The sequence below is a fragment of the Apium graveolens genome, chromosome 9, assembly GCF_009905375.1.
Source record: "Apium graveolens cultivar Ventura chromosome 9, ASM990537v1, whole genome shotgun sequence".
NCBI lineage: Eukaryota > Viridiplantae > Streptophyta > Magnoliopsida > Apiales > Apiaceae > Apium > Apium graveolens.
The window spans coordinates 225,608,699-225,630,999 of record NC_133655.1 but is presented as its reverse complement, the minus strand read 5'-3'; the positions used below and the strand labels follow the sequence as shown (position 1 = coordinate 225,630,999).

At 33.4% G+C, this 22,301-nt stretch overlaps 1 protein-coding gene across 1 annotated transcript; it reads right to left on the bottom strand.

The window, feature by feature from the left end:
- Positions 1-2,485: 2,485 nt before the first annotated feature.
- Positions 2,486-3,449, bottom strand: LOC141684395 (uncharacterized). Its single transcript, XM_074489328.1, has one exon. The coding sequence runs from the start codon at positions 3,331-3,333 to the stop codon at positions 2,647-2,649; it is 687 nt and encodes a 228-aa protein (XP_074345429.1). The 5' UTR covers positions 3,334-3,449; the 3' UTR covers positions 2,486-2,646.
- Positions 3,450-22,301: the final 18,852 nt, after the last annotated feature.

Sequence of the window (22,301 nt, the reverse complement as noted above, 5' to 3'; positions counted from 1 at the left end):
CTGAGAAAAACTCGGTTTGAAACTGCTTTTATACGAAAAACTCATTTTGAAACGCCGTTTTTATATCCATAAACTTAAGACGAGACTACGTTTTTTACCGAAAAAAATTCTGAAATTGCGTTTTCAGCAAAAACTCGGTTTGAAACCAATGTTTTTCAAGAAAAATACGAAACGAAACTGCGTTTTCCTTTTATTTGAAAAAAATAAAAAAAATTGTTATAGAAACACTCAACACGAGACTGCATTTTTCGTCTATTTTTAAAAACTTCACCCGAAACGCCGTCTTCAAGTGACATTTGGGGCCAAAAATTCAAAAAATGATATTGAGGGCCTTTTTACTCAAGAAAGTGACATTTAGGGCCAACACCCCAAAACAAAATTTCTCCATCAATATTAATAAAACTTTATGTTTCAAAAAATCTCAGTTCCCCTAAATAAATAAGTCTGTGCCGCTGATCTCTATATTTCATGGTGCCCAGTTCAGTGCATCACCCGTTTGTGTCTCGGCAAGCTCTTATATTAGCTGAAAATTAGAAAAAAATTGATTTCAAGTCCTAGTAAAATTTAGCTATATATTATTTTAGCCCCGACTATCTCGGAATCCCGGTTCCTCCGCTTCGTATACACTGGAGGGGTCCAGTTCTATGGCTGTATATGTAGTCATATCGAGCCAGCCTATCTCACACTGTAAATGGGGAATGAATAAGGCTTGTGATATACAACAATACAAGTGTGACTCGTGATTGATTTCACTACTCAAGTACAGGTCTTCTGTTTGTATGCTTGTTTCACCAATTAGTCATGTCCTATTTTATTTGTCGGCATAAATAACATATGCACTTGATATGTGTTTCAAATGCCTAGATTTTGGTTGATGCCTAATATTTGGTTGAGCATGATCGTCTCTCAAATGCCTAAAATTTGGTTGATCACAACTTTACTATTATTAGGTACTATGTAGTGACAATAAGAAGAAAATTTATATAATTTTAATTTCGCAAGATGGTAGAGTAATGACTAATGAGTGTTAAGTTACTCGGAGAAGGAATTGGATCATATTTACATTCATGTCCGAAACAAGGACTTAATAGGATCATATATTTATTTATTTTAGCAACGAGTAACAAGTTAAGTAGTTTACTCATTGAATAATTGATTAAATTAGTGTTTTATATATAGATATAGAAAGATCCCTGAGAAAAAACAAGAAAATTCATATTTAGTTCAAAATTTCGTCAATCTAACCAAATATGTTAAGCCAAAAGTGGTCTGCAATCCAAAGAGTGAAGAAAATGATCCAGTATAATTGTTTAGCTTCTTTTCCATATTTGTGAACAGAACAGAGAGTCTTTACTTTGAGGGTAGAAAGGTTAGGGGTCTCAGCGGATGCACATTCATAATCTAGTACCAGCTAATTAATTATGTTGAAGAATATAAGATGATATAGTTTACTCCTAGTTACTACTTAAACAGAGGGGCGTAGGCTCATTGATGTCGAAAACAATTATTTTAAAACATAGTAATTGCGAAGAATAGTGAGGTGAACCCTATTGATTATACCAGAAGCAAGTCTTGTATGCATCAGTCTTTAGTTAGTACTGCAGAATTGTTTTGTTAATATCTTACCAGTTACATTGAGAATCTCTGAAGTATTACTACTATATAGTATTATACCAGTTGAAGTACCAATGTGATTACTTTTGACAATTTTTACTCTGGGGATTATTTATTGAATAGCAATAACTTGTGATTTCCAGTTCAACTTCTGCCAAATTAAATTTATTCAATAGTCAGTCTTGACTCTTGATCTTGTAACCATCTGCCGGTTTCTGTTCCAACGGATACGTACATGCATTTCCACAATTATTTATACAAATAATAATAATATCATTATCATGACAGGCTCATTCTAGATCTTGGGTCAACCATGGACCAGAATTCGGAGTTATTAAGCATTAAAGCTGAATGCAAGAATGCATTATGTGCTCCTGCATTAAAGCTGAGTGCTAGAATGCATTATGTGCTCCAATATTAAAGGTGAATGCTAGAATGCATTATGTGTATTCAGCGCAGAACCTAGAATGCATTATGTGTATTCAGCGACAGAACCTGCAGCCTTCTGTATTTTTCGTAATGGCAATTGCAGAAATTTAAATACGTACATCTTCTTGCCTCCGCGGAGTCTTAAACATCAATCTAATCTTGTTGAAAAAGATGATTCAATAGGCTTTACAAAGCTACTTGTTTGATGACCATTCCCAAGACCTTAGGTGCGACCATAAGTCTATGAAATAATTACTTTCTCTATAAGCCTCTTTCTCACTCGAAATTCAAAGATAAGTTTGAGTAGATCACTAAAAATTTATATGTAGGAGTAATTATATGTTAGAAGTGGTTAATCTCAGTTCCCTGCTACAAATATGTTAAGATATGGCGATTTAGGCGAAACGATTTACGGGGAAAATGTACCATTCAGAAAAAGAAAACAAGGTAAGCTATAGTTTACTTTGTGATTGATGAGATCCGCTACAAGTGAAGTGACATAATTATACATTAAAAATAAGAATTCCAAGGAAGAATTTGACATGAAAAGGGAAGAACAAATGAACATACTGCACAATCCTACTCATTAACACACTTCACGTCTCACTTTAGCTTCTCTGGTTTTCCTTTCTTGAAAGAAAAGAGGGGAGGAAGGGCACTGTTGCTTCTTTGTGTGCAAATTGGTACATTAATCATTGGTCTTATCCTCATAGTTGCTGATCTAGTTCTCTCCAATCCTTTCTTTGTCTTTTTCACATTCTTCTCTTTACTTCCCGATCGTTCCTCTTTATCAGTGCCTTGTGAATCCACAAGTGAGCCCGAAGATGATGATGATGACGACGATGATGAGGGTGACAACTTAGATGGCCGTGGTTTTTTGAGCCGTAGTAATTCTTTCCATAAAACTGTACATGTAGGTGGCCTAGGGGAGGGATCATCGTCAACAAACCAACTCCCTCTACTCTCTTTGTTTGAATCTTCCACTTCTGGTTTTGCTTTCGGTCCATCATTGGATTTGAGAGTTATCTTTTTTATCTCATGATGCATTGGCCGATAAGGAAGTAACTTCCCTTCAGAAAAAAGCTCATCAGCAGATAGCATTGTTTGGCTATCAGTAGAGAGAAACTCAAATGTTTTCTCTCGTTTGTTTGCGTTCTCTTTTTCAACCGGAGAAATTTTAATACTAGAGATGAAAGTGTTATCAAGAAAATCCGATGAAAAAGATATACGAGGACTTGAATTTGGCTCAATGGTTTTAGCATTTGTCTGCATAGTTTCACTTGAAACCATTTTGTTACAAAGGAAAGAACAAGATTGTAAGCTGTGTTTTAAGTTTGAAGATGGTGCATAAGTTAATGTAGCACATTATAAGGAAGAGAAGGTAGTGCATTAGTATTATTGACTTAATGTCTTGTCACTTTTATCTGTCCATAAGTTAATTGTTAATAAATGTTAATGTAATTGGACAGTTTGAATATTAAACCAAGTGGTCCTGAGAAGACAAAACTAGTGAGTTAAGGTTCTGTTTACATACCAGGAATAGCACATGGACACCTTGAGAACCATGGACAAGATTCCTGGCAAGCTTAATGATGTTTGACAAGATTGTTTGTGTTTCTATAATGGAACTGGAAATTAAATTTGAATAGTTTATGTACAGTATAATTTAGTTTTCTCAACCAAGTTATGTGCAGGTCTTTTGAAAAGTCTCTGTGTTGGTGAGTTGTGGTATTAACAGTGGTGAATGTCTTGAAATATAAATAGTAGAGTGAAATGTTACTTGAATAGATCAGCTGACTTCCATGCATTTCTATTTCCAAGTAATTTTGAATTTATTCTTCATAGTATTTTTTTCTCAAGAACTAAAGAATGTTATGGAAACTGTCAAAGGAGCAGCTTAGTGGAAGACAATGACTGCTAACTTTTCAGGCACACTATTTAAGATTACAATCCTTACTCTTTATCCAGGTAGATACCTCTTCAAATTTCTAAAATTGACAATGTTTACATTAAATTTGTAAAAATTGATGATAATTTAGTGTGTTCTACTTCTTTTATCACATACAAGACTCTTATCATAATAACATGGGATTAATGTCTTAAGCATGTGGTCACATGAGCCATATCTTATCGTGTTAAGTACTGACAGGCGAATTACGAGTCAAATCACAATTATGAATTACATTATTCCCAGTGACCTTATCAGTTACCATCATGAAATGTTGATGGTTAGCATCTAAGTACTAGTTCATTATTGATCTGCAGAACTGAGTAGTATGTTTACTATGATTAAGTTTTGTCCAAGGGAAGGGACCAAGCTAAGAGATAATAGTATTCCAGGGATTGAGGTATGAATGAAAAGAATGGGGTGGTACTGGACTACTGGTATATCCTGTAAGAGCACAATGACCAAACCAGTCAGTTGGCTGCTACAATCCAACCAATCAAGTTATCAACTTACTTGGTGTGCGTGCTTTCTGTTTCATTGTCGAATACATAATTTTTACTTGTATATTCTCATCTCCCAATAAGAGGCCACTTGTGCACATTTCTTGAACTTCTATAGATCCATTTATTGTTCCAAGTATATGAATTTACTCTGTTATTTAAGAGCTAAAGAATTTTAAAGAAAGGCTGTTAAAGTAACAGCTCTTATAAAGATCAACTTCTCATGCTCATATTCATGCAATGATATGCAAATATTGCAGACAACATTTTTCTTAGATCAAAGTTAAAGAAACATTGGTTTATCCTAGCAGATACTTATTTCATCCCACCTAACACTCCTCTCTTTACGAGTTCCCGATAGGCGACAGTTTACTCATGAACAGTGGTAATAGACTTTCTAAGATCAAGTCTATGTCAAAATATGGACATGGAGAGTGTGGAGTATATGAATCTCTATTACTAGACAACTTTAATAAAAAAAATTAAAAAGAATGTTGAAGTCATGAAGTAGCAAACTTGCTCACAATTATTTGAAGATGTGAGTTGATGCACAAACCAGCAATTCTCTGGTCATCATCATCAAGTTTTGTCCAGGAGTCCAGGGGACCAGGCTGAGGACATGGTATTCAAAATGAAAGGGATAGAATATCCTATGACCAAACCAGTCAGTCGGCTGTACTCCAACATTATCTATCCCACTTGGTCAGTGTGCGCTTTCGCTTGATTGTTTTCATGGTCAAAGAAGTTCAAGCGTACATGCACGAGTATTTAAATTTTTACGGTCCACAATTTTAAGAAAATTAGAAAAAGCTAGTGTGTGAGATCCGTGTTTAAGGGTTCGGAACATACTTAAATTTGTAGATAAAAAAACTTAGAGTGTCAAAAAAGCCGAACTCGAATTATTCGATTTTTTACCGAGTTAAGTCCGAACTTTAAATTACTCTGCTCGTAAATTTCGCGAGCCTTATTCTCTACTATTTTTAATATTTTTAACCTAAATATATTTTTTTATATAAATACTACTATTTTATTTAATTTTATATATTTAATCGAGTTGAACTCGAGCCGAACTGATCATAATTCAAGTTTTTCAATATTTGGTAAAACCGATTTAAGCTTTCGAATTCGAATCCGAACTTTTTAATTAAGTTCCAGCCGAGCCAAATAGGGTTCAACTTCGACTTAACTCAGCTAGATTACACCCTACTCTCAATCATTATACCAATCTTTTTATTGGTAAATTTATATCGTATTATTCTCGATTTTATCTCAACTCGAAATTTATAAAAATATATATACGAATTTGCAGTTCATGTAAGGCCATTTCTTGTAAAGAAAAGGAACTCATTCACTCTTATTTTATCCATCCTTTTTAGAGGTAAAATTCTTGTAAATAATCTTACAATCACACATTGTTGGACAAGCTTTACTCCACAAAATGTTAAAATCCTTTACTATATTCAATTATTGACCTTTATTTGTACTTTTCTACGTTCAGTTTCTCATGAAAAAAATTCAGGCCCATTTCTGGCCCTCACCTGGTCGGCTGGTCCTCCAAATTTGAACCCAGGCTCTATATCAAATAAAGGAAAGGCCTTTTAAAGTCCGCTTGAATGTGATGAAGCATGAACATAAGAAAAAAAAAGTAAGATTTTATTATAATATAACGTGTTTTCAATTATAATAGAAAAAGAATTTATGTAATCAACAATCAAATAATAAAAAAAATATAACGTGTTCTCAATTATAACAGAAAAGGAGTTTATATAATCAACAATCAAATAATAAATAAGAAAAACATTTTAACAAGCAAATTATTACAATAATGAAATTATCTAATAATAAAAATATTATATATGTTAACATTCCTGCCAAATTCACGATGGTGAATCGTGAGTTTGCCAAATGAGAAACGGAGACATATAACCAAACGATCCAAAACTGCAACCGAGAAAACACGAGTAACCAACTGAATCCAGATATAGTCAAAAATCCAAAACAAACTAAAACTTCCAACAAAATCCATAGTGCGACAACATAAGCGAAATTTTCCAAACACGCAGCAACAAAAGAGAAAATAGAGCAATCCAATAAGAGAAATCGTCCAACTATGCAGTAACAAAGGAGAAAACGGTGCAATTCAAGTGTATCCAATTCAAAATCAGAGTTAATAAGAAATCCAATCATCAAGAGAAGAACTATCCACGTTATCCAATAACCAAAACAACTTTGTAACTAATAGAAATCTGTAACCATCAAAACTAGATCCAAAAAACAAATCTGCAACCATCGAAACCAAATCCAAACATAAAATCAATCCCAATAACCAATTCAAACAAATTTCAAATAAATGAATCCAAGTCAACAAACTGTATCTAATCCTAAACCAAATAAAAATGTATCCAAATCTAATCAAATCTCGCGAAGGGCCAGTGTGCATAGAGTACCAGATAAACTAAATCAATGTGCCCAAAGTAACAAATAAACTAAACCAATCCCGTGAATGACCAATGTTCCTAGAGCTTCAAATAAACTAAACCAATCCCACAAAAGGCTAATGTGCCTAAAGCACTAAATAAACTAAAACCAATCCCTAGAAGGGTAAGTGTGCCTAGTGCACCAAATAAAAAACAAAAGGTGGAGAAGTATTTAGATATGCATATGACTACCTTCATCATCAACACGAGAAAAAAGAAAGGAAGATGAGAGATAAAGAAAGAAAAAACAATATTATCAAGGAGCGAATATCATCAAAGAGAGATCGAGAGTGTATATTAGAACTTGAAATCATCCAAGAACAAAAACAGAACCGATTTGGAGGAGAAGATGAGAAGAAAAAAAATGAAACACATGTTTTAAACCCAACACGTGGTAACCATGATAGACTTTATGTCAACCTATCCCAGATCGAATCATAGCTCTGATACCATGATAAAGTATGGAGAGAAGAGAGAAATGTAAGATTTTATTAGAATATAACTTGTTCTCAATTACTACCAAACAATAATGAAGAAAAATATCCTAACAAGCAAACTATTACAATAATGAAATTATAAATAATAAGAATATTATATATATATTAACATAATGCAAACAACATCCCCCAAAAATGTATAATTCTCCTATGCAACTTTTCTGTGAAAATACTTTAGAAAAAAAACACTTTGCGAAAATACAGAGTGAGAGAGTTATATTTTATTTCATATTAGTGGCTTAGTCTCGAGACTCAATAAGATTACCAACTTACACGGTTAATTAATGGCTTACATGAACCCATATAATAACATAAGGAGGTAAGTTTTCTTATTAATTTTTTAAAAAAAGTATTCAGTGAAGGGTATATAACTTATATTAAAAAAAATCCAAATAAGTGAGAATATCCATAATGATGGGAAAAAGACTATCTCGTCACTTTTATGTAACTAGTTTACTTATAAGGCGTGTTTTGAAACAGCCTTCTAAAAGATTTTTTTTTCTTTCATTATAATTTTTCTTTAATTTATTGATCATTCTGAAATTTTGAATAAATATAATAAATGTTATAGGGAGAATCTGGTATAACAACATTTTTGAAGGTTTGCTGTAATCATGGAGCAATATATATATATATATATATATATATATATATATATATATAAAGCTATTTTAACAAAGAACGCGAAGAAAATAAGATGAATTTTGATGGATGTTGTGACTGATCTTATTTGACAATTCGTAGAGTGCCTTGAGAGAATATGTGCATTAAGGTCCATGCACAATAATCGTGGAGACCATTCGTGAGAGCCAATGTTGACCTTTTTTCGAGCTTGTGAGGCCGCGAGACACTATTGAAAAGGGGCTGTTGGTGAGACTGCGAAGTTTTATGAATAGTATACGTGATAACTGAACACTAGGGCAGGACGGGTAAATAATACTACGTCTATACAAAAAATCATGAAAAAATGAAGATAAGGCAAATACAAAGATCAAAACATTAGAAGAAATTTTGAAGTATGCTTGCATGTCACTGAAAGAAGTTCAATAACATGTTCATGCCTCAGTGAAGAATAACGTTTGAAGACTTTCAAGGTTTTTAAAGTATTGAAGATTCAGCGTAAAAGTGCTACAAGAAGATTTCAGTATATTACACCACTGATTAAAGATAGACAGTGTTCGAAGTAGAGGAATCTGAAGAATTGAAGACAAGGTATAGAAAAAGGTTAAAGATGACAATTGCGGTTTTAAAGTTATATACTGAAAGGAGTTCATTTGTACGTTCAGGTATCAGTGAAGAACGTTGAATGAAGTATTCAAGATTGCAGTAGCAATGAAGATATTGTTTAAGTACCAGAAGAGATTTCGGTGAAAGTACAATGTTTATTGACAGTCAATATTCGAAGCAGTGAAGTTGCTACAAGCTTAATAATGTAATTAAAGCTATAATAAGAAAACTTGAATCGAATTTAGTCGTCTGTGAACCAGATCAGTTGCACTAGGCGTTAGAGGCTCGTGAAAAGAATCCAAGTATTATCAATACTCTAGGCGCCACCACTCCTTTCTTAGCTCCCAGTAGGCGCCACAACAAGAAATAATAAGGTAATGGCTCCTCCAAGTGTACTCTAGGTGCAACCTTGGTTCCCCTTACCTTGAGGAAGCCACCTAGATGTTTCTAGTGAAGAAACTAAGTCGAGAACACCCTTTGAGCGCCACATGACTTGTTGGCTCTAGAAACTAAGTCAAAAACTCCACAAGGAAGCTTCTAGGCCACTTGATGTTCTTTATACCTTGTAGGAGTCACCAAGATGGTTTGGTGAAGAAACTAAGTCCAAAATAGACTATGGGCACCACTTAGTGTGTTGGTGCAAGAAACCAACTATAAAATCACCTAAGAAGGCTATAGGTGCCACCAAACTTTCCTTATACCTAGTAGATGCCACCAAGGGACTTTTGTGAAGATTTTAAGTGCCAAGATATCATTCTGGGGGCCAACAACACCACGCAATGAGCAACAAACTTTATAGGAAACATAAATTAATTTATAAGGCTTACAATCACCCACGTAAATTATTTTTATGTACTAAGTCTACACGAAGCAGATTCAGTTCAGTGATTCAGTTGTTCATCTTCTCCAACGGAGCTGAAGAAAAATACAGAGAGAGATAGAGAAGAAGATACATACATATATATATATATATATATCCGTTAAAACAATTCAGTGATTCTGTTCTTCATATTCTCCACTGGAGCTGAAGAAAAATACATAGAGAGACAAAGAAGAAGATACACACATATATACCCGTTTAACTTCTCATCGGAGAAATGTTATAATGCCTAGTTTAATTCTTGTATATTCATAAGGGGTAGTATAATTGTTATCCAATAATTAATTTTTGGACAAATAATTATCGATGTTTTATAGGATTTAATTTATTAATTTTTATATAAGTAAGAACATTTTTGTTCATATATTGTAGCCGATTAATTTATTTACCGGAGTGTAGCAACCCTTCGAGGATTTGTATATGAATACAGTAGAACCTCTGTATAGTAATACTCTATATAGTAATAACCTCCCTATCGTAATAAAATATTACGGTCCCAACTTGGGCTAGTTATAATTAAGAATAACCTCTATATTGTAATATTCTACACTTTTTTCAAGTCCATCCTTTATTAATTTTCCTCTATATAATTATAAAAATGCATAAATTATATAATATATATAGGTATGTACATATTTATACACACACAGATATTTGTATATACGATAAATATATATCCAATAATATATAATGTCCTTACATTATTTAGTTTGCGCGTCCATAATCACTAATCAACTTGATCACTTTCTTATTAATTTGTTTAAAATTCATGCATTTGATATTATGTTACATAATTTATTTTAAAAAGTTATGATCTTTTAAATTCATATACTCAAGATATATATAAAATATTTTTTAATTAATTTTTAAAATTCAAAATTTCTATGTCAGCCTCTACTAAAGAATAACCTCTGTATAATAATATTTTTTCTCAGTCCCAATGATATTACTATATAGAGGTTTTACTGTATATATTTCCACAAAATCTCGTGTTCTTCATTTTAATGTCCTAAACATTATTCACCTCAAGAACACGGAACCACTAACCGAATACTAAATTATTTATCCGTAAAAGATTCATTTTTTTTAATTTAGTGAGTATCGTATTCAACCCCCCTTCTACGATACTTCGGGACATAACAGTTGGTATCAGAACTTGTTGATCGATATACAGACCGGAACCAATGTTTTAGACCAAACAGTCAAGTTCTCATATTTTTTAATTTTCAAAATTTTTAATTTTTGAAAATTTTAAACTTTAAATGATTTAAATTTATTTTAAGATTTTTTAATTTTCAAAAATTATTAGTCCTTGAGATTTTTGAATTTTAAATAATTTGAACTGACCCAAGCTAAAAGTTCTCAAAGAATTGGTAGATTTAAGATTCATCTGGACGTTTAAGATGTTCTTAATCTTTTAAATAAAACGAAGACCATGTGCTACTCGGACATAAATTTCTTAAACACATAAATTGAAGATAATAGTTTTTTATTCCAATGAAGCTTATTTTAAGACCTATTGTAGAAAATTATAGAATTTCCTCAAAGGCTCACTCCATGGGATATCAATGGATTTTCAGATGTGGAAAAGGAAGAATTTTCTAAGAATACAATTTTTTTGAAGATTTTAATTCAATTTTACTGATTCCAGATTATACAATCACATAATAGTTTGTACAAATGTTACATTAGTCCGGAAATCAAAAGAGATCATAAAGGAAGGAATTGAGGAGGATAAAGAGAATAGACCGGACATTTTAACATCCCAGTTGCAGGCATTAAAGTTGGAACCTCATTACAAAATAGAAGAGTTATTGATTGCTGAATCAGAGGAAGCTTGGGTAGATGAAAGTGATTTGTACACTTCAGAAAACCTTGAGGGACTGAACTATAGGGCAGTGTTTTACATGTAAGGGAAGTTTTAGTCATATCAGATTTAGAAGGAGTACATAAGCTATATCCAAGGATCGGGTCTATCTACTTCCAAGCAGAGATTCTTCATGATTTAGTTCAAGAGGTGGTTACAAGACTGAGAAGGTGACATAAACAAGATTTAATAGCTACAGTTGTGACAAGAAATATGTGTCAAATTATAATAGAACTTAAAGATTGACAAACAAGGATGAGTGGGGACTCAGTTGATGAGCTGAAATAAAGGTGGAATATTTTCTCAAGGAGATATTCAGACATAACTTATAGTGCTTATATAAAGAGTTGGGATGGATCAGACAATGAAAAGAAATATCGTGAATATCTTGCTTTCATAGCAATCTCTGAAATGGATCCAACTCACATATATCAGGTTTTAATTTTTTGAACCATTACAGTATAAAATTTTCAATATTTAATCCATGTTAAGATCTTAGTGTTTAAATATTTACACACTTACAAGCATGATAGCATCACATATAGATAATGTTGAACTAGTTCTCTAGAATGATTTTCCAGTAACTAGGAAACATGATTAACTTGTGCATGCTACTTTAGATGTTCTTAAATATATATTTGAAGATTTGTTGGACATGATTTATTACATTAGTGAGATAGACGCTTTCCAAGGAAATATCTCTTAATTTTTAGGGGTTATATTTCTGGCATACAACTACTTTGTTTAAGCTTATTTTCTGTATCCCTATTACAATTCTATTTACTCACTTTATCTAAATTATTTGTTAAGGTATATAAGTTTAATTGATGGATTCATTACCTTTTCTGTCAATAGAGTTATACTATACTAAGTTGTATTTATAATTGACTTAGGTAATAAAGACAGTTAGATGACATATAATAACAGGATTGGATTATATAGAATTAGTGATTTATTTGTTAATTATTTTTGTTCTATATCATGCATGTCTTACTTAATTCTTATGTGTAATATTTCTGATTGAATGTCATGTATTCTTAATTCAATGCTTGCTAATTTCAATGCCATGAATGCATATCTTAGTACTTGCAATAATTGTAAAAAACATGTTAAAGAATTAGAATAGGGCAAAGACTGCTAATCCTCCTTATGTAAGGTAAGAACCATTTTCTCCAAGCCTGGAGACAAATTTATCAAGGGTATTAAAATGGATAAATGGTCAATCAAAGATAAGAAGAAGCATGTTAAGGTTGAAGCTGTTTTTATCACTGTTAAAAGTAAAATCTATAATCCATCAGGACCTAAACAATTAATTTAGGTTCTAATAACTTTTAATCCATTTGTGAGTGCAAATATAACAAGTTAATCGATTCATATGTGTTCTTGGTAATTATTATTCAGGACATATGATTGAAGAAGGAGCCTCACTATCAAATGTGGTTGACAAAGTTGTTCTGTTGATAATCTTTTGAGATGACAACAAAGGTTTTTATTGCGGGACAAAGCTATGCTGAAAAGGGAATGTCAACACGGATACAAGAATTGGTATCAATAATAACAATTAATTATTAATATTGTTTATAACGTCTGGAAAATATTATGTAATTATTTTTATAAATAAATAATTATTATATGATTTTACGTGAATTTTGGTGAATTATTTGATGGTTGATATTAATATTTCGATGTTTATTTCTGATAAATTTAGGACATTTTAATTTTTAATTATCCAGAATTAAATATAGATAATTTTGGTATTTTTCTGGTAATTTTTGGATTATTATATGATCTTATAAGAATTTATAGAATTATTAATGATTATTTTTACATAATTATAAAATTACTTTTTAGAATCAGAAATCGTCCCACTTCAATCATTTTTGCGTTTTTACAACCCGAAACTCCTCCGAAAACGCTTTCCTAACCTAATCTGATAATTCTGAACACTTTTCATGTTTTGACTTTCTCGATCCGGGGTACGGTTTGACCTGTATGAGTCCCGGTGTAAAATTTTCGATACGCAAATCATTTTATATATCGATAAAAATCCATATTATCAAGAAGGCGAGATATTATTACCTTAATTTCGTAAAAAATATTTTATAAGAAGCTCTGTTTTGATAATCATCCAAATTTGGTATTAAAATCGTATCGTCTTTTTAGTTACTTAGCGGCTAAGTAACCTATTTTCGGATCCGGTATGTAAGTGCAATTATTTAATTATTCAATAAATAAAATATGTGATGGATCTGTCGGCTATGTGTTGCTGTATTATCAATTGTTTGTGAATTGTTGGTCGCGAAGATTAATTTTATTATTAATTATTGAGTTGTATGAATTTAATTTATTTTAAAATGATTTTAAGGAATATTTATTCTCATAAATGCTAAAATTGCTCCTAAAATTATTTTGGTTGTTTTATATTTTTATTTATTATTTTTAGGAGTTTATAAAATTTAGAAATCAATATTTTATTTATTAATTATCTTTAAATAATTTTCTGACTCCATTTAAGTGTAAAGTCAATATTTAATTTCAAGATGTTTCAAAAATCATGAAAATTTTATTTTATTAACTTTTAAATACTTCGAGAATTTTTAAAATTGTTTTGGAAATTTTCTGGCTTTTATTTACCCGCGCATTTATTCGCTAATTTGTTAAATCCGTAATTGCGAACATATTACGTACCCCAAAAACATTTTAAAAAAAAATTATGAAATTGATGTTTTATATGATTCGAAATATTTGTAAAATTTAAAAATTGTTTTAAACGATATTTCGAGTTATTGTTACTCGCAAGTCACTCGTTCAAACGCGAAACTAATCGATACGCGGTAGTTACAGAATAGCAAGAAAACAATAAAAAGGAAAAAAAATAAAAACACACAAATACACGCGTTCACCCTTAAAACCCCCCTCCTGTTCCTCTCACGCGCCCCCAATTCCTTTCTCTCGATCGCTCTGTTGTATCTCCTCTCTCACGATTCTTCTGCTCTATTCTCTCTTGCCTCCTGTTAATTCCATCTCCGTGGTTCTGTCCCTTTTTCCGGTCAGTTTCCGGTGATTTCTCCAACTTCGTCTCTCACGATTCCTCTGCTCTATTCTCTCTTGCCTCCTGTTAATTCCATCTCCGTGGTTCTGTCCCTTTTTCCGGTCAGTTTCCGGTGATTTCTCCAACTTCGTTTTGGTTCTTGGTAATATATACATACGAACCTGTATATATATGTGTGTGTTATCATGTGTGTATGTGCAGTTGTGTATGTGTTCTTGCCGCCTGGATTTTCTTTCTGTTGTTTTCCCGAGTCGTGCCCTGTTCTTGCTCCGGTTGCGCGTAGGCGCGTGTGCTGTGGTTGTTTAACTGCTTAATTTAATTATTTACTGAATTTTTGATTTTTGCAGATTATTTGATTGATTTTCGTGAAATAAATAAAAATCGTGTGGGAAATGATTGTAATTAATCGGTGAAATTTATTTAGAAACCCGAATTTTATCGGGCACTAATAAATTTTACCGCTGTTGATGATGACTTTTAACGAGTCAACAGTGAACCGTGATGAATTAATTCTGAGTCCTAAATTATAAATAAATAAAATTAGCTGAGAAATTAATTTCGAAATGAAATGAAAAATAAGATAAGAATAACAGTAATTAATAATTGAATTCATGTCGGTGGTTGGGATTGGTAATCAGATTGTGGATTGGATTGTGTTCTGGTGGTTGTTGTGATTTGACGTCGATTTGATTTCGACAGGTAGGCCGATAAACAAGGGAGACGCTGCCCGATTTTCGGGAAATTAATTCCGAAATTACGGGAACGTAACCTATAATTATCGGAGACGTCGAATAACCATATATATAGTTATATTATATGAACTTAAGTGTGAACTGAGACAAAATAATTTACAAATAATCGATTGCCCTGTTTTTCAAGACGATGAATATATGTATTTTCCGAAAATAAATACCGAACCGAGTTTCGAAGATGTGAACCATAATTGCTATGTGTATTTCAATAATACATATAAATATGAGTTCGGTTATGAAATCGTATGGGTAGAATAAGATAGCGATTTGATGTTAAGCTTAAGCGATTATCTGAATTAGGGTATTTCAACCCTGTAGGTCCTAGACGGAAAACCCGAGTATCGACATTGGACTAGTAACGATCTAGTGATTAGACGTCGAGGTCAACGAAGTTCCAAATTGAAGGGCCTGAGTGTTTGGATCATATCCAAAATGGGATAGTAGTTTGACGGTAAAGCCGAACGTTCAAGTCGAACCAAAGTCAATCAGTAATAGCGGTTAAAGCTTATTGAGGCAAGTATTCCTGAACTTTCTTCTAAAATACTGCTAATATTTCTTCGTTCCTATTCTTAGTTCAGAGTAGTTAAATGTTTTACATTTCGTTGCAATTACTCTTATTATGCATGTTCCTTTCATTATTGTTCCTATATTATCGATTGCTCTCTTGAGCAAATACCCATTCTTTCGGGTCATTTGCGAACCCTGAATTGGGATGTTTTGAATTCAAAATGATTTGATATCAAAATACTCCACGGGCTGGATAGTGATATTTTGGGGATTGAGTTTTACTTAATCCTAAGGACCGGGACATGACCGGTGCCTTGAGATGGGCCGTAGTGCCTGGGGACCTGACTGGATCTATACAGGTAGGTATAGATCTGCATTGTATCCTGACTGATCAGCAGGATATAGATGCGAACTAATGTCCAGTCTAATTTATTGTTGACCTCCATTAACGGCATTCTCTCTCAAAAAGTTTTATGATTCCAAAACCGACAAAACCCTGATTCTGGAAAAGAATTTGGGAATCGCTTGTCACTTTTGGACTTATAGTTGAAGGCTGGTGACAGCCAACGTTTATTCGCTCAACTCACCCAAATAAATACAATAGTTTAAAATTGTTTTAAGATTTTGTCCAGAAGTTTTTCCTTTGGTATTAATGCTTGAAACTCAAATTATATACTTGTTGGGAATTTTTGGCTCACTCTTGCTTTGTAAATTCTTATTTCTGCCAGAAACAGATAAGGATAAAAGTGAATAGCTTTGATAGACAGCAGAAGTTAGAGAAATCTCCGTTGCGAGAGGTTGAAGAAGTTAGAAGAATATGACAAGAGCATTAGTACAAAGGTATTTATACTTGTATTCTAGTTGTGGCGAGTTGTAGAAGGTTAGATTCTTGTTTCATACCATAACCTGTAAACGATACGGATTCAAGGGGTTATTTATTTATTTCTTTATTTTATGTAATGATTGTTTAGTGACACCAAATCTTGACCCCGGATTTGGGTTGTTACAAGTTGGCATCAGAGCTGCAGGTTATTGGTCACTGAAATAAGAATAGGTGAGAGTAAGATAGGAATGGTAGGTCGTACATGATAGGAAAGACCCTAGGCATACTCAGGTTAAGTTGAGTTGAGTGCGAATTAGGGTTAGCAGATCCGATATGAAGTTGGTAAGATAGGATTGCTGAGAAAGTGTAAGGCGAATGTCGCAACGCTATAGGTATATTGAGTTCTCAGATCCTTCAGTAATGCGGAATTGATAGATCAATGGAGACTGGATATGATACCCCACTTTTCATGTGGTTTTGAAGAAAATGCGATTGATTCTAGTGATGACTTCTATAAGGGAAGCTAGGTGAATATTAGTACAATTTAACTTAGATATTAGGACGAGTTCCACGCCGGAGGCAACTAATTGATGGAAGCTGATAAAGAACCAACGTTGCACATTTTGAAGGCACCACCGTTGCGAGAAGATTCTTATCACTTATTGGGAGCTGCGCGAGGAATGATATCTACCTTAATAGGTGTAGGTAAGACTAGCAAGAAGATGCGACCCTATCTATAGACCGAACGTCGAATCGCATGCGTGATTGCAAGCATAACGTCAAGGACGACGACAAGAATGTCAAAGACAATACTAGATGTCAGCGTTGCGGTGGAATTGAGAATAAAATGATATACAACGATAAATGAAGTTTCGTCGACTAATAAGTGCGAGCTGAATCCTAGGAAATATGAAAGAGGTACCAAAGTGGAGAGACCCTTATATGGGCATTCTTTTAATTAGACATTTCATTGGTAAATCAGGAAAATAGCAAGTTACTTATATAGTAATGACGACCAAATATTTGATTTCCAAAATTTTAAAATGAGATTTCGGAAGAGATTTTCTTAATCAACTTTCAGAAGATTTTTGGCATGAAATGAGTTTTACAATTGGTTGTCGAATTACTATTTATGTTCTTGTTATTATAAATAGAAAATGACCTAAAAAGAAGAATGGAATTAGACTCAGTGTTGTTACTTCGAAGGGCCAAGTAGACCCACCAGCAGGGAGAAGGTTTAAAGTTTTCCGTGAAAAATGAAAGTGAACTTTGTTGAATAATATCAATAATTGAATCAACATGTTAAAATATTATTTACTCAATTCATAGAAATTATTAAAAATTTAATGAAATTCTTGATTCGAGCGGTTAGAGGGTGATTGAAGAAAATGAAAGAATCGTCTAGATGGTTGGAGAAGAATTGTATTTTTATCGACGAAATTGAGGCATTGCGTGATCGATGGTTACTCTACGCGACATAGATGAAATCTGAAGCAGTGATTATAAATTTTGGAAGGACGCGATTAAGACCAAATTATTGAAGTATTTGATGTGAAGACATTTCCAGACAGCATTTCGAAGCAATGATGTGACTTGAATCGTGAACCTGTATTCGCACGATTCTGAAGGCAGATGTAGGCGAAGCATGGAAGGTGATCAACACTGACATCCTTTCTTCTAATACGATAATATACATTTTTCTTGATTCTTGAATACGTATGAGCTTCTTCTGTTAATAAATCATATGAGGCGGAAACGAAAGAAAATTTATTGTATTTCTTCTGAACTATTTATTTTCTCAAATTCTTAATTCCTGATTGAGACAACAGTGTTGTGATATGACACTTTGTAGAAGTGACAAAGAGTCGGGTGGGACGCCACCTAATCATGTGCTGTATGCCATATAGTATGAAAGACTGGCCATCTTAAGTACGAATATGGTTGTCTCATTCATATTTAAATCTTCACTTGTTAGGAATATGTGTATTAGTTTGATGATAAGTTAAACAAAACACTTAAGTAGAAATCTAGTGTTTGTAGCCTCAACGGATAAGACCATTTTGGCTATCCGTTGAAGGAGTAGCTTTACTTAGAAATAAGTTTAGTATTGTAGCACATTTCATTCTCTGTATTTAAGTTGTAATTCTTAGATGTTGTGGGAAATTATCAGTCATGTTGACTACTAGTGAATATGCAAATAGGAGGGCTAATTGTAAATATTTCATGCCTTGTAATTTTGTATAAGTGAAGTAGTATCAACTGATATTAAAGGCCTTCAACGGATGAGAAACAAAGCTTCAACGGATGTCTCTAAAGCTTCAACGGATAACATCCATCAACGGATGAGTGCTTCAACGGATAAAGCTTCAACTGCTAATGTATCAACGGATAAAGCTTCAACGGATAAAGCTTCAACGGATAAAGCATCAACGGATGAAAGCTTCAACGGATGCTTAGTTCAAATAGCAGTTGATAGTGACAATTCATAAGGTTACAGAGGCACATGGGTTGATAGAGACAAACTGGAATGTGGCAGCCTCTAGGAGGAATCAAAAAAATATAACATTTCCATTCTGGTGCAAACAAGGAAGTATTCAAAGATTCACAGCTAAACCTAAATTGCATTGGACAGAGAAATGAAGAAGAAACATGTGAAGAATCTTTTAATTGTATTTTGCAGTTTTGTCTTCACTTGTAAACTTGGTGATATATAAACCAAATAGCAGCTAGTAATTAGATGGTGAATTTTCCAGAGCAGTTTAGAAAAATCCAGAGAGAAAATCATCTAGTTTGTACTAGGACGCAACTGTGATTTAATTATTTGAATCACAGATATTCTGAAATAACACATCTCTAGTGGAACAACAAATCCACCAGAAAAGTTTTTAAGTCTGTTGTGTTCTTTACATTTGTGTTTGAATATATATATCTGTCTGCATTAGCTGAAAGCAATTCACACACACTTGTTCATTAAAATACATAGCCTAGAAACTGCTCAAAACTTGAAAAAGTTTTGAGATTTACATTCAACCCCCCTTCTGTAAATCTCATTGTTAGTTCACTGGGAATAACAATTGGTATCAGAGCAAGCTCTTAACATACAAAGAGTTTAAAGATCTATTCTGCTAACATCATGAGTAAGAAAGATATTGGTGTAAAGATTCCAATCCTGGAAAGAGATAACTATCATCACTGGAAAGTGAAGATGCATTTACATCTTCTCTCTCAAGATGAAAGCTACATCAACTGCATTGAAAATGGTGCTCACATCCCTCACAAGGTGGCCACAGCTGCTATTGCAATAGTTGCTGTTGGACAGTCTATTCCCAAGCCAAAAGCAGAATGGACTGTTGAAGATATTGAAGAGGTGCACAAGGACAAGAAAGCCATGAACATTCTGTTTAATGGCCTAGATCAAGATATGTTTGACAATGTCATTAACAGCCAAACTGCTAAGGAAATTTGGGATATTGTGCAACTTATCTGTGAAGGTACTGAGCAAGTTAGAGAAAACAAAATGCAGCTTCTCATTCAACAGTATGAATATTTTCATTTTGAAGAAGGAGAATCATTGAATGACACCTTCAACAGATTTCAGAAACTGTTGAATGGATTGAAGCTGTATGGCAGAGTGTACCAAGTTAAGGACTCCAATTTAAAATTTCTGAGGTCTCTACCAAAGGAATGGAAGCCTATGACTGTTTCTCTAAGAAATTCTCAAGATTATAAGGACTTCACACTTGAAAGATTATATGGAATTTTGAAGACATATGAACTTGAGATGGAGCAAGATGAGCTGTTGGAAAAGGGAAAGAGAAAAGGAGGATCAGTTGCACTTGTAGCTGATAATGAGAAGATTGAATCCAGGAATGAGGAAAAGACAATGCCAAGTCTCAAAATTGGCACAAGCAAATCAGAATCAAGCAAGGGAAAGGAGCAAGTAGCTGAGGATGAAGACAATTCCAGTCAAGATGACTCTGATGATGTTGATGAACATCTGGCTTTTCTGTCCAGGAGGTTTGCAAAGATGAAATTCAGGAAAAATACAAAATTCACTAAGTCAAACAAAAACATGGTGGACAAATCCAAGTTCAAATGTTATAACTGTGGCATTAGTGGACACTTTGCAAATGAGTGTAGGAAACCAACCTCTGATAAGAAGAAATTTGAGCAAGTTGAATACAAAAATAAGTATTTTGATTTGCTCAAATAAAAGGAAAGAGCTTTTCTCACTCAAGATGATTGGGCAGCAGATGGAGCCAATGAAGATGATGATATGGAATATGTCAACCTAGCCCTGATGGCTAATTCTGATGAAAATGAAACTAGTTCATCGAGCAACCAGGTAATTACTACTGATCTCTCTCAGCTTTCTAAGATTGAATACAATGAAGCCATAAATGATATGTCCAATGAATTATATAATTTGCGTGTTTCCCTTAAATCACTAGCTAAAGAAAACACAAGAATCAAAGAGAATAATTTGTTTTTAAGTGATAGGAATGCTGTGTTAGAGAATCAGGTTATTGAGCTTGAAAAGATTAAAATTAAATGCTTGACTGTTGAGAGTGAACTAGAAGAAGCTGTTAAGAAAGTATAAATTCTTTCTAAACAGTTAGAAAGTGAGCAAGAGGTAATCAAGGCCTGGAAAACATCTAGGGATGTTAGTGCTCAGATTGTCAAGGTTCAGGGAATTGAATCATTCTGTGAGAATGCCTGGAAGAAAAACAAAAAGGAGTTAGAATTAATTGATGGATTGTCAATGGATGTGGAATCAACGGATGATGAAAGTTATCCGTTGAAGGAAGAAAAAGAGCATCCGTTGAAGGCTCATCAATTAAAACAGGCTAGTGATTCTAAAAAGAAAAATCTCAATAAAAAGGATGGTTCAACTTTCAAAAATTTTGTCAAAGAAGGAGCTAGCACATCCAAAGATGCCAGTAAGGTGAATATAGGACACATGACTCTAGATCAGTTGAAAAATAGGCTTAAATTGGTTGAGGATAAAAAGGAAACTAAAAGAAAATCTAATAGAAATGGGAAGGTAGGGATTAATAAACACAACAATTACACACCTGATAAATATGCTCCTAGAAAAAGCTGTGTGCATTGTAAAAGTGTTAATCATCTATCTGATAACTGCAAATCTGTTAAGAATGCTCCCATGCCTTTAACTCCCTCCATGCCTAACATGTCTATGTCACCTCTGCATGCTATGCCTGTTATGTCTCACCAGAATCCTCATGCACATTTTGCAAACATGCCATATGTTAATAATCCTTATTTTACTGCATTCAGTATGCCTCAGATGCCATACAACATGCCTATGTGGAATAATATGTTTGCACAATCCATGCCTTATCAAATTCAATCAAATATGCTAAATGATTCTATGAATAACCCTACACTTCAACCAACCACATCTGAGACCAAGGTTGACCCAAAGTTGCCTAAGTCAAAAGATGCAGGAGGAATGAAGTCTAGGAAAAAGACTAACAAGGATGGACCCAAGGAAACTTGGGTACCAAAATCAACTTAATTGATTTTGTTGTGTGCAGGGAAAAAGAAGGAATCTATGGTACTTGGACAGTGGCTGTTCAAGACACATGACAGGAGATTTCACCCTGCTCACAGAGTTCAAGGAGAGAGCTGGCCCTAGCATAACCTTTGGAGAAGACAACAAAGGGTTCACTATGGGATATGGCTTGATTTCAAAAGAAAATGTCAT